This window comes from Wyeomyia smithii, chromosome 2 (genome assembly GCF_029784165.1).
Source record: "Wyeomyia smithii strain HCP4-BCI-WySm-NY-G18 chromosome 2, ASM2978416v1, whole genome shotgun sequence".
NCBI lineage: Eukaryota > Metazoa > Arthropoda > Insecta > Diptera > Culicidae > Wyeomyia > Wyeomyia smithii.
The window spans coordinates 276,211,730-276,225,599 of record NC_073695.1 but is presented as its reverse complement, the minus strand read 5'-3'; the positions used below and the strand labels follow the sequence as shown (position 1 = coordinate 276,225,599).

The following is a 13,870-nucleotide window of genomic DNA, read 5'->3' as shown; positions in this document are numbered from 1 at the left end:
TTTTTCGCATACAGACGACGATGTCAACGCATCCTAGGCTTGTTTTATATGTATTCATTAATCGCTAGAGGTGATTTTTTTCCTTCACTGGCTGCAACTAGTTCGCTATCCATAGCCATGCCACAGTTGTGGCCGCTATACGCTGCCATTGGTATCCACTGTCCCTGCAGCTGGCCCAGCTGCTATCGTTGCTGCAATTCGCTGCGTTTAGTGCGCTATCCATTGCTACGCCACAGCTGTGGCCGCTTTCCGCCATCGCTGGTATCCACTGCACTGCTAGTGCTGCTGCTAAGGGAGGACGACTGCTGTTGTCGCTGTTTAGAACTATTATGAGCGGCTTCGGATGAAACAGGCTCTTATATAGGCCTAATAGCATGTTTTAAATTGCAAAGTATGATTCGGTCGACCGTGCTTGGGAAGCAATCATATAACGACCAATCAGAGGTCAAATTTTTCGTTTTGACAAGGCTTGACTATTTTTAATAGTTCAATAGTGTGAATAATAAAATTACAATTATCTTCTTATAGGAAGAATCTTAGAAGATTTTCCAATCTATTGCTGCAAAAACGAAGGAAATCCATTTATTAGCATTTGAAATTGGACATATTTTTCACTTTTTTCGGTTTTAGATTTTCATTTCACATCCCTTTGTAGCCAAACTTCCTGAGATAAGTATTCTACTTCAAAATGTTTATAGAGATTCATAATGATTTTTTCGAAGTCCGTCTGAAAATTAACATTTTTTTAACAATATTTTTTCACATTTTGATACAAAGTGCACGGAATACAGAGCCGCACGAAATTAGGGCGCCTCACGGTTTCAAGAAAATTCTAGAAGTGCCATTGAACGTCATCGAATTTGCTAAACAAGGCTTTTTTTTTCCTGTGTGGACTCATCACTGCGACCAGAGATCAGATCTGTTGTGATATTGCCCAGGTGTTTTCTGTACTCCGCACTTCATATTATTAGCAGTATCACTATTGAAGTAAGTGATACGCTTATCATTCATATCCGCGCTTGTGTGTAAGATTTACCTTTCTGTTTCAAACTTACTGCTCTACTATACCGAGCCTCTGTCCAAGCCTAACAATATCGCCTTATTACAATTCCCTGGAGAGAACTTTCATACGTTACTCATACTTGTTTTATTATAATAAAGACTTATTTTTGTCAGAAGGAGAGTCAACAGGGGTACTGTAGAATTCAGATTGGAGAAAGGGTGGGAAGCCTGAGAATAAACCCATGCTAGAATCCTTTGACAAGCAAATGGCCTGATTCTACTAAGATTCGAACCCACGGCCACCCGCTTATCAAAGCGGACTTTGTAACCTTGCGGCTATGGAGCTCCCCAGCTGAACAAGGCTTTCAAGTTTACTTACATGTTCTGACGCTCCGAAAAGAAGCCGCGTGCATAAAAATTACAAAAGGAGAAAACAGGTTCCAGAGAGGATAGAAAAGACAGAGATGCGCGCTACAAGAGAGGTGAAAATAGAAAAGCTGTAGACAACATAATGCGAAATACGAGCTAAGAAGAAAGTTTACGGGAAAAACTAAAGGAAGCAACACGATTGCTGATGAGAGGAAAATCAGAAAAACGAGTATGAGGCTGAGAAATTAGAAAAATAAATACGTAAACGGAAACGTCAAAGGTGCAAAACTATTTAGTAAAACCCATTTCAACAGAAAATGGGAAAAATTCCAGCTAGACTTGTTTTTTTTTCAGCGAAAAATGGCTAAATATGCAAAATTCGTACTTGGCTCCTCCACTATTGGAGCATTGACCGTACACTGTAAAAAAAATTCTTCATGAAAAAAAATTCAAGAAAATAATTATAAATTACATATCCTAAAAAAAACCCACCTTCTAAAGACCTGATTATCAAAAACTTCGAATTTTCCGTTAGCGATTTCGCTAATTGTTGAACTGGTTAGCGTCACTCAAATGTTGGCATTCAAAACGCTAATCGTCTAACTTGGAGAGGAGTGGCAAAAAACTATTTACAAAAACTGAGAGTTGTTGACGGCGTACATAGTTTGCTTCGAATGATGAACATGCTTTACTATGAAAATTACGTTTAGAACGAATGTTTTATTCAAACAATGTTCAATAGTCTCATTTGTCTAGAGTTCCCCTCTCCATGAGGGGAATGTATCGTACAAATCGTACAAAAAACAGAAGCATTCCAAAAATCAAGCAAAAACTGAACTATATTAAAGGTTTTGACGCGCAAAGATTGCTTTATATATAAATACTTCATATATAAAGATATATAATTTAGTAGAAAATGTGATTCAGGTTAATCTTCAGGTGAAGATCATTTATATGTTTGGGTTGTGAAACGTGTCATCATTGATATTTTATACATCTCATGTTAGATAGAACGGAGGCGGTAATGAAGAATCCGGCACAAAACCTTCAGCAGCTTTTCTAATGATACAATTGTATGTAACTACGGTCTACGATAAAAAAAACATACCAGAGATCCCCTCGTCGAATGTAGCGTTACATCAGATGCTACCATCTTCGGGGTCTAAATGGATATGGTCACAGCATTATTTGTAAATAAGTTCCAAACGAAAGAAAAAAAATAAACAAAATCGATCTCTCTCGAAACGGGTCCACAGAAGTGTGGTGAAGTGCAAATCTCGTTCAAAACCTTGATATAAAACTCCCAATACTCCTCCTCTACACGTCCCGCCTATTTCACTCTCCGGGCGATAAGCGACGGACATTTTTCGGTGAAATGAAAAGGCGTACTCTTAGATGACGTTTCACGAAATTGGATAAATACTTGATCACTTCACTGGCTCCGAGTAACAGTAGTTGACCATTTTTATGGCTTCGATGGCTACATGGGAGGCTGAAACCGCAAGCCATTCAACTGAGAATAGATCATGCTTCGTCATCATTGGATGATCCCTGCTTACGCGAGCCACTTCTGGTGTCCACCGCGGGTGGCAGAATTCGACAAGCACCGGCTAGTCAGTCTTTATCAAACGGCCGCCGGGTGTGCACATGTGTCGAGATTACTCTGGCGCGAGTTGTTCGAATTCTCTTTCACCGGAAGTTATCACGAATAGTCTTACGGTCGTGGGAGTATCGAAGCGCCTGAAAGCTTGTTCTATTGATTGTTCGAAAAAAGCTTCGAACTAATGAAAGTGCCACGAGTGTTCAGACACATTAAACATTCCGCTTATCGCAAGGTGTGTAATTGAATGTTGCTATCTGTCAATAGTGTTTGCGATTACAGCGCAATACGGGTTTCAAAGATAAAATTTTTAAGCTGCCTGATGGTTTGACCCACATTCCAGGGCTAAAACTGAACGAAACGTTGTTGAATATCGGGATGATATCAAATGCTAAACATCCAATCGAGCAGCTTCACCAAACCAGTTTTAAACCAGATCCTAATTTCAGTGCAAAAATAAAACTGTCTCTCGAACTACCAAAAGAAAAAAAAAAAGTTGTTTCGGTTATGGTCACATATCGCCTATTGTTTACAATTTTTCTTTGGGCCGTGCCACGAACGGATGGCTCGGTCAATGATGTGTGCCTTTTATTACCTAGTTGACCACTTCTTTCCGAGTGGCTTCTCCGATGAGCCACCAATTTATTCGGGCTTGTTATTTAGTACCTGTTGCAGGACCACCGTCACATTAAATAGCTGATGGAACTGATTCCGAATTTTTCCTTTTTTTCTGTGTTTCCTACGGGCATAATATACGACAGATGCGACACCTCTATCTTCAGGATTTTTCATCAGGAATCATCCAAAAGACATATTTTTTTAAATACAGATTACGTTGGCCACTCCCGAAACGATCCAGATTCCCCGAAGGAACCCGGAATTGGGACATTTACATTTTTGCATCAAATAAAGCGTGCGACGCTTCTACCTTCAAGACTTTTCATCAGAAATCCTACGGGGTATCCGGATCATCCCGGGAGTGGCCAACGTAATCTGTATTCATAAATATGTCTTCTTGATGGTTCCTGATGAAAAGTCTTGAAGGTAGAGGTGTCGCACGCTTTATTTGATGCAAAAATGTAAATGTTCCAATTCCGGGTTCCTCCGGGGAATCTGGATCGTTCCGGGAGTGGCCAACGTAATCTGTATTTAAAAAAATATGTCTTTTGGATGGTTCCTGATGAAAAATCCTGAAGATAGAGGTGTCGCATGCTATATTTTGATGCAGAAATGTGAATTCTCCCACTACGGGTTCCTTCGGGGCCTCCAGGTCGTTCCGGAAGTGGCCAATGCAGCCTATATTCAGATATCTATCTTTTAAAAGATTCCTGATAAAAAATCCTGAAGATAGAGGTGTAACACGCTATATTTGGTGCAAAAACGTAAATGTCCCCTACTAAAGGTTCCTCTGAGGACTTCCGGATGAAAAATAGCCATTTCTCGATGAGTTCTTGGCCGATTCAGGATCTTGATGAACCATTCGCTTCAGAAATGATATTGTCATCTATGCCAATGATGCAAATGAGCATTTTTATCAGGTAACCCATTACCAAATCCATCTAAAAATTAGCAGGTTTAACATGCCTACCGGAACTCAGGAATATTTCCTATATCCGGTGACCTAGGCCAGATCTGGGGTCAGAAAATGAAACTTCAAAAGTTTTCCAGTTCAATGGTGTTCGAATTATTAAAATCGAATAACGTTTAGCAAAGCTATAGCATTTCAAATTTCATCAAAATTTTGCCTATCCTACTTATTTTGACTATCCCCTGTAGATGATTATAGTCCAAACCGATGAAATAATTGAAGCCTCTCGCCTTTGGCGAGTATTTTACCTTGGAATGTGATGCTGCGTAAAGTTAAAGATAGTTACGATAGTTATTGCCTGTTAAATTGTTAATAAAACCACTGAAGTTGATCAGACTCGTGCCATGGACATTAACTCATTAGAAAATATTTTTCTCGAAAAAAAAAACCAAAATATTTGTGTTACATAAGTAATGTTTGTCAAATTTGCCCTACGAACCATTCTAAATAAAAAGCGTTTAAACCTCAATTTGTCGTGAAAATAAAAAGATCTGAAGGTGTATGGAACATCATTTCCGACAGAGCAAAAGTGAAAAAAGTAATTATAAACGCTTCCATTAGCGTAAGGGTCGTATGAGTTTTTTAACGACAAATCGTGAGGTCACATTTAATGAGGTTCGTTGTAACGCTTAAAATGTTCTTGCTTTCGTTTAAGTTAGCAGGTGCTTCAACCCGCATAGCAAATCCGTGTGAGGCTGGACAGTAAACTACGAAACAAAGTTTAAATGCTTCCTAAAGTCTACTGTTGTATTCCATCATTCTGGATGTTTTATGTTTTACAATGTGTTAGCAGTACAATTCAACGTTTGCCAGCAGAAGACTGGTGACGTAAAGTCGCATCAGTTTGTAAATAGAATCCAACACAGTAAATGGAACTGACAAAACATGACTTGAGCAAGCATAAACCAGAAGCATATTGGCATTTGCCAGCTGGTAATACATCAGGTAGTACACCTAGGGTAGAGGCAGATAAAACGTGCCACCAAACCAAAATTATCCAAATATTCCATTAAGTACAGCGTTAAATCAGCAAATGTTAGACAAAATGTATAACATTTGCTAATTTTATACAGTCCCAAAAAAATAAGAAGCACGTTTAACCCGTTTGGCCTCAGCCCTCCACCCGTAGAAGACGGGATCGCAACGAATAGGTAATAAAGAAGACCTTATACCTGTGATAATCTCTCTCGTCTTGGAAAACACCGTTGGCGCTGGTGATCGAGCAAGGCCAAGGTCATTACTGAGAGTCTCGGTTTGACCTAACCTCAAGTCGTAGATGCATCTACAGTGCTAATATGATGTCATTCGATTGCATTTTTTTTAATGTATACATCATTGCTTGCTTAGATCGATATCAATCGATACAATCAAAGCAGTAGTAGACTGAAGTAGCTTTCAATACAGGTACTCTCGAACGGAATTGTTATGTAGATAAGTAATCATCGTGTTAGTTTTTTTAACACCGCGTACAATTGATTCCATTCATTCAACTGATTGCTACTTGAGTAGAAACACTCGAAAGATACTTTCCAAAATGTTCTCGGCATTTATGATTACTATTATGTACACTTGATATTTATTCTAAGGAGCAAATTCTAACACTGCTTGCGCGCAATTTTAGATTCGCAAATCCACCATCAACGCATGGGCACTGAAGGTGCTATTCGTGGTTTCCTGCATGATCATCACCGTGCTACTCATCATCCACAAGTACCAGAGTTTGTCGAATTTCAAACAATCGCTGCTCTACCGGTTCGTAAATGATGAGCCGTTTTTTGACGGCGGCCCTCGGAATGTCGACGGCATACGAATAGATTGGCATGACTATGCGTATATAGAGTACGAAGCGGAACGACAGGGACCGGGTGAGCACGGGAAACCGGTTAAACTGCAGCGACCCGAAGATTTTCAACTGAACAAAAAACTTTACAAAGAAAACGGCTATTCAGCTGTTATCAGTGATAAGATCGCGATAGATCGAGCCATACCCGACATTCGACATCCTCAGTGAGTGCGTTTGTATTCCACAAATATCCGTTTGAGTCGCGTGTCTTTATCTTATCGATCACTAGTTTCCAGGTGCCACCAGAAACGTTATCTGCGAGATTTGCCGAATGTCAGTGTGATTATTATTTTCTACAACGAGCATTGGAGTACGCTGTTGCGAACCATCTACAGTGTAATAAATCGATCCCCAGAACATTTGCTCAAAGAGATCATTTTGATCAATGACCACAGCACCAAAAAGTTCCTTTGGAAACCTCTGCGAAATTTCGTGGAAAGTGAACTTGCTCCAAAAGTCAAACTGATTGACCTTCCCGAGCGATCGGGTCTGATCACCGCGAGGTTGGAAGGAGCCAGAGCGGCAAGCGGAGATGTACTGATCGTTCTCGATTCACACACCGAAGTCAACGTAAACTGGCTGCCACCTCTTATCGGTAACTGATTTAGCCGTTTCTATTTTCGTTTAATGTTTTAAACCAACTTGATCATTTCAGAACCCATTGCTCAGAACTATCGAACGGTGGTGTGTCCCTTTATAGATGTAATCTCCCACGAAACGTTCGAATATCGAGCTCAGGACGAAGGAAAACGTGGTGCTTTTGATTGGAAATTCTATTACAAACGACTACCACTCAGACCAGAGGACGTCAGCAATCCCACTGAACCCTTCGAGAGTCCCGTGATGGCTGGTGGGCTGTTTGCGATAAGTGCCAAATTTTTCTGGGAATTGGGTGGATACGACGAAGGGCTGGATATTTGGGGCGGTGAACAGTACGAGTTGAGTTTCAAAATTTGGCAGTGTGGTGGCCGAATGGTGGATGCGCCGTGCTCCCGCGTTGGTCACGTGTACCGAGGGTATTCACCGTTTCCAAACCCAAGAGGTGTGAACTTCGTAACCAGAAACTTCAAACGAGTGGCGGAGGTTTGGATGGATGAATACAAACAGTTTCTGTACGAACGGAATTCTCAGTTTGGCAAAATCGATGCTGGTGATCTGTCCGAACAAAAAGCATTGCGAGAGAAGCTGGAATGTAAACCATTCAAGTGGTTTCTGGAGGAGGTTGCCCCTGACCTGTTGGTGCGGTATCCGTTGCGTGATCCGTTGCCATTTGCTTCTGGGCGAGTTCAAAATCTGGCCAATCCCAGCTACTGCCTGGATACTTTGAATCACAAAGCCAAACAAGCGATCGGAGTTTTCGGTTGTGCCGACAACAAAACTCATCCACAAAACAATCAGCTGTTGACGTTGACCCACAACCGTGATATACGGGCGGCCAGTGTTGAAAAATGTCTGGACGCTTCCGACGACGGTTCGCAGGTTATTCTTTTTAACTGCCACGAGTCGCAGGGAAACCAACTGTGGCAGTACGATTTGGTAAGCGGTTGAAGAACTTTAGTCTAAATTGTGTGATGTTTTATACGAAATTTATTTCCAGGATAATCGCTTTATTCGTCACGGCAAACCAGTGCGGAATCAATGTCTCGATCTGGTTGGTAAGAAGGTTGTTGTTTCCCGATGCGATCATCGCAAGCAGACGCAACGGTGGGATTGGGGATTCGCGAATGTGACGATGCTGAGAAATTGGGAAAAATATGGCGCTAAGCTATTATGATAAGAGATATATTCTTGTAAATAAAGATATACACAACATAGCGTGGAATGTCTTTATTGTCTCATTAGCGGTTTGCTGGTAATGTTTTTTAAACTCCCCTCCCCAATTTCAAAATTTTACATTTTTCATACAAAGATATGTTAACTTTATTCAATTTGTGTACAATTTAACCCGTTCCCGTGGCTCTGTGGTTAGCGATGTCGGTCGGCTAGCTCTCCCGCACGGTTGTGATATCGGGTTCGATTCCCGATCGAGTCGAGGATCTTTTCGAGCTGGAAATTTTCTCGACTCAGCACTGGGGCACGGTGTATCGTTGTACTTATCCTACACATACAAAATGTGCCAAAAAAACAATATCGATAACGAATTCTCTAAACTAATCTAGTTGATCGAGACCGCTATTAGCCCCCAAGGCTAAGCATGCGATATTGTTTTTTACTATTTAACCCTGGAAAGATAATCTTATTCTGGCGTTTAAATTGATGCATGAATTTGAAATGCCAGTTTTTGTTTAAAATTCATTGATGAGTGATCATTACGATGTTAACACATCGATACATAACAAATACCAGAATTCATTTTTTTTTAAATCGAGAACGGATTAGCACTATTTGAAAAAGAAGAGGTCAATGTCACTGTAAGCGAGGAGTCAAATTGACGCAGACTATCCTTCTTGGTTTAAATTCAATAATATTGCGTACAAGTTCAAAACTTGCAAACAAATTTCATTGCGTGAAATTTTGCTATGTTTTCGTCTTTATTTCGTAAAAGTTTTCCATTCTCTTTTTCTCACATGAAAACCAAAACAATATCAATATCTTCGCTCAATCTTCTATCTTCCAAAAGAAAATGCCAGTTGTCAAACTTTCTTAAGTGTAGTTGATAACGGTGATAACGTAAAGTATACTTATGTTGGTATTTAATTTTTCAAAGCGGTCCCTTTGGTTAAAGTTTCCTTATTGGCCTTTATATCAAAGTGATATAGGAGCATCTAGAGTTCAGAATCATCGTGGCCGCTGGGTTTCCGTTCACAGCATGGCTAACTCGGGAAGTAAATCACCTATACTGGAACAAGCTCGCAACATCGTCCCTCCTCTGGATACTAATCGTCACAAGGGTCAAGCCGGGCGCATCGGAGTAGTGGGCGGATCGCTAGAGTACACCGGAGCACCATATTTTGCAGCTATCAGTGCGTTAAAGGTGGGTGCCGACCTAGTGCACGTATTTTGTCCGAAAGCTGCTGCTGAAGTCATAAAATCCTACAGTCCCGAGTTGATTGTACATCCGTTGCTGGATTCAAACGATGCTATAATTCAAATTGAGCCGTGGCTTGAGCGGCTGCACGTTTTAGTAATAGGACCAGGTTTGGGTCGAGATAGATTCGTACTGCACACGGCAACCGAGTTGATAAAAATCTGCCGACAACTGCAGAAGCCGCTTATCGTCGACGCGGATGGACTGCATCTGATAACGCAAGACATCAGTCTCGTGAAAGACTACAACGGTGTCATTCTTACGCCGAATGCAATCGAATTTTCTCGTTTGTTCGGGAATGATCGGGACCGAATCTTGATTGAGATCAAGGAAAAGGTTGGTCGGGGATTGACGGTGCTGGAAAAAGGCCTAAACGATCGGATCTACGATACGTTAGCGATGGAGAAGTTTGAGTGCCCTCAGGGTGGATCGGGTCGTCGATGTGGTGGCCAGGGAGATTTGTTGGCTGGTGCGTTAGCTACTTTCTACTACTGGGCGCTGGAATCACGACAAGAAATGAACCCGAATCCAGCGGTAATTGCTTGTTTCGCCGCTAGCTTTCTAACCAAAAATTGCAATAGTTATGCATTTGAAACCAAAGGTCGCAGCATGACTTGCGGTGATATGATCGAACAGATTCACCAGGTGTTCGAGAAGTTTTTCGAACGCAAAAAAGTAACTCACAAACTGTTATGAGCTTTCTTACTAGGTTTTTTATCGATAGAATTATCTGTGGTCTAGTGTGTTTCGCCTTAAAAATGTCTTCGAGCTGAAATGATCATTGTTAAGGAAATACTTCGTGGTATGAACTGGTTCGTAGTTCTTAAACTTAAGAGATGGTTACGAGAAACTATAGTGTGTAAGGTATACAGAACAAGGAATTTTTTGCTATCTAGTTTTCGATTATGAATCAAATTGTTTCTGGTCTAACAATAAAAACACATTATTCTAATTAAATATATGATCTATTTTTTGACCCTCCGTTGGGCACATGGGTTTAATCAGATTTTTATTTTAATTTAATGATTATTGATTACTAGCCAAAATGCTCGAATTATTCTGTAGCTTTTAAAAACTGAAATTTTCATTCGGTTAATCAAAACCTGATAAAAATTGACTAGATGAACTCAGTCGAATGTTTTATCAACACTCGATGCATTGGACCCAGCATAGAATTCAATCATAAAAATGTACTTCTGCTACTTGCCGCCAAGCAGTAGAGTGGCAGCTTTACCACAGTATCATAGCAGGCTTCGGTTTGGTGTTTGTCTGGCATGAAAGCTTCTGATGTAAAGCGGGCTTTTTGTGTCATTTGAATTAGGGGCCATTCACATACCACGTGGACAGATTTTTAACGATTTTGACCCCCCCTCCTCCTCCGTGGACAACTGTCCATATAAATTCTAAAAAAATTGTATGGACCGTGGACATTAGCCAACCACCCCCCCTCCCAAAGCTGTCCACGTGGTATGTGGATGGCCCCTTATGTATACACTGATATTTTCTATTACTGTACTGGGACTTCCGATATTTTATTTGATAGACAACAGTCTCAAACTTCGAACACTTCAGAATAAAACTCATATTATTATAGCTAGAGTAATCAAAACTAAGATTAATATAACCATTTCGTTCCACGGAATGTCCTTTACCCAGTAATGTATTGCTCTTTACTGTAGGACCATAGACTGGGACACGGTTATATGCGAAAAAGCGATGGTGTCATTTTCTCGCTCCCATGCACTTTTATTGTTCCTTATGGGTCCTATGACAACCGTGTAACTTTTCAGATCGATCGGCGGAACTATATTTTTGCGCCCGATTTTTAAAGTTTCCATACGATTTTTTATGGGAAAATACACTTTGTGGCCATCCACATACCACGTGGACAGCTTTGGGGAAGGGGGGGAGGGGTTGGGCAATGTCCACGGTCCATATATTTTTTTTAGAATTTATATGGGCAGTTGTCCACGGAGGGGAAGGGGGGGGGGTCAAAATCGTTAAAAATCTGTCCACGTGGTATGTGGATGTCCCCTTTTTCAAAACTTATTCTCTAGAGATGCCCAGTTGGCTCCTAAAAATATATCGATACATGATATTTGTAGGAAATTTTCCTATGAAAAACTATTCTGAAGACTGTAAGGCGCTACGATGCTTGTAGAAACATTTATTCACCCCAAACTGATTGAATGTCTGACGAACGGCGAACGGACCATTAAATTCTTCCAATAACACTGCTACAGCATGCTGCAGTTGCAAAGTGTTCAAAGTTTGATGCAGTATGGTACGTGAAGCTTGATCCATTTAATATTTGGTCTCACAACATTGGACATAGGTATAACTGCCTTTAGTGGACCACTTAGTAGAGTACCGTAGCTGCATATTTTGCAAGAAAAAGTGTAATTATCTCAACTGAATTAAGTATTTCATTACGTATAAACATGAAGTGACATGACATGTTTTCCATATTTTCTGCATGGAAAACAAGAGAGAGAGAGAGAGAGAGAGAGAGAGAGAGAGAGAGAGAGAGGAAAAGGGAGAAGCAGAGGGAGAGGGAAATGGAGAAGGAGAGGGAAAGGGAGAAGGAGAGGGAGAGGGAGAGTGAGAGGCAGAGTGAGAGGGAGAGGGAGAGTGAGAGGGAGAGTGAGAGGCAGAGTGAGATAGAGAGGGGGGGAGAGAGAGAGCAAGAGAGAGAGAGAGAGAAAGAGAGAGAGAGAGAGAGAGAGAGAGAGAGAGAGAGGGGAGAGGGAGAGAGAGACATATTTACATAGTATGTAAATATGACCCCTCATGCACTAACTTTGGTACAGTGTAAAAGATCAATAATTTAAAATAATTCATGTTTTTCAATCCTTCGGTCAGAAGTTGAAACTTATCGGGCGCTTTTTGAATCATAGCTTTTTTTTCTCATAGCCTTGTAAGCCCTCTCCTGGCGTTTTATCTCTACTTTCTTGAGCTTTTCTTTGCGAATATTTTCCTTTTCTTTTTCCATCTTTCGGTGCAGCTCCATACGTTTCCGTGATGTTAGAACTGGAGGGCTCTCGTACCAGTTTCGTAAATTTCCCTCTTCAACCGTAGCTGCTGCTGATGAAACTAACTCTGGCTTACGCACTGAGAGTTTTGGGTGGTGCTTCATGAATTCACAGTACCATTTATAACCTAACACAGACAATATTGAAATAGCATCAAAAACAAAAAAAAATACGGCTGTATCAACATACCGGCTTTTATCTTGCAGTCCGGATGACGAGGATTCTCTGAAATGAATCTTGCAACTGTAGACTGCAGCCGCTCTTTGGTAATGGGGAATCCTTTATGTGCCATCCGTGTTATCCAGCGATCAATCGACTCCTCTGCCGTGGCAGTCAATGCAGTTGGCTTGCCTTTTCGCGGTTCTCCCTGACCATTTCCTGCTTGCACGAAACTTTACGGTGGATCGTGGAACATTGTAGCGCCTGCATGCTTCTCTAGTCGACATACCACCTTTTATAGCTTCAAGACATTCAGTAACAGCAACTTCATCATATTTTTCACCAGCTTCGGCGCCAGCTTTTTACAACAACACGATCAAAACTCATCTATGGTAACTATGATTCGCTGCGTTACTTCGATGATAGCTTTTTTTTCACCCTTAATTGGACCACTAATTTTTTTCAATATTTTAAGTGTTTTTCTAGTTAAATTTATTGCATGTCCTTTAAAGACACTTTTATTCTACCCGTTCATCAAAAATCTGGTATATTTCGCTCGGAAAGTGTGATGTCAGTACAGTTTTTGGTGAAGCCATTTCTTATGAAAACGTTAACGAACGTTAGCAAACCAGGCAGCTGTTATTAAAAGATGGTTTTTTACAGCTTTAATGAAGAATATTATAGTAAACGTCTGTTGCAACATTTCTAGTGATGAACAATATTGAAATTGGAAGAGCACCAATTAAAATAAGTATATTTATAATGTGTCATTTGGTGAAAGAGCTCATGTGGTCAACTAAAGGAAGTGGTCTATATTAAGCAGATCTACCCTATTTTCATCAAAAAACACGTAGAAAAAATCTAAAGATATTTTACAGCAAATTTATTGACCTTTGAAGGAAAAATACAGAAAAAATAACCGTCTGAGTTTCGGATGAATTCAAACACTTTTCGTTTAATATCGCGCAAGACAAAAATTCTATATCTCTAAGCTCAGAAGTAATGTAACCCAGCGTTCCATTTTGAGCAACCTAATATTAAATGGATAAAGCTTTATATAATGTTATCTTTTTGTTCATCCAGGAATTAGATGCATAAGATTAGACAACTAATTCGTAGATATGGCATTATTAAAATGTTTATATAATTTTATTTTGACAAAATTCGATTTTCGACGTTTGATTTTTGATAAATTTTTAACTAATTTTCCGAGAACAAAAAAAACTTGTTGAAAAATCTTGTTTCGTAT

General features: G+C 40.2%; 2 protein-coding genes across 2 annotated transcripts; both read left to right on the top strand.

Moving 5' to 3' along the window:
* Positions 1-3,007: 3,007 nt before the first annotated feature.
* LOC129722979 (N-acetylgalactosaminyltransferase 6-like) lies at positions 3,008-8,205 on the top strand. The gene is made up of 5 exons (XM_055676879.1): positions 3,008-3,206; positions 6,181-6,566; positions 6,639-6,997; positions 7,058-7,938; positions 8,000-8,205. The coding sequence occupies exons 1-5, from the start codon at positions 3,156-3,158 to the stop codon at positions 8,174-8,176; spliced, it is 1,854 nt and encodes a 617-aa protein (XP_055532854.1). The 5' UTR covers positions 3,008-3,155; the 3' UTR covers positions 8,177-8,205.
* A 770-nt stretch (positions 8,206-8,975) lies between these two features.
* Positions 8,976-10,387, top strand: LOC129722571 (ATP-dependent (S)-NAD(P)H-hydrate dehydratase). Its single transcript, XM_055676144.1, has one exon. It carries the CDS (start codon positions 9,086-9,088, stop codon positions 10,124-10,126), a length of 1,041 nt encoding a protein of 346 aa, XP_055532119.1. The 5' UTR covers positions 8,976-9,085; the 3' UTR covers positions 10,127-10,387.
* The last annotated feature ends 3,483 nt before the right edge of the window (positions 10,388-13,870 follow it).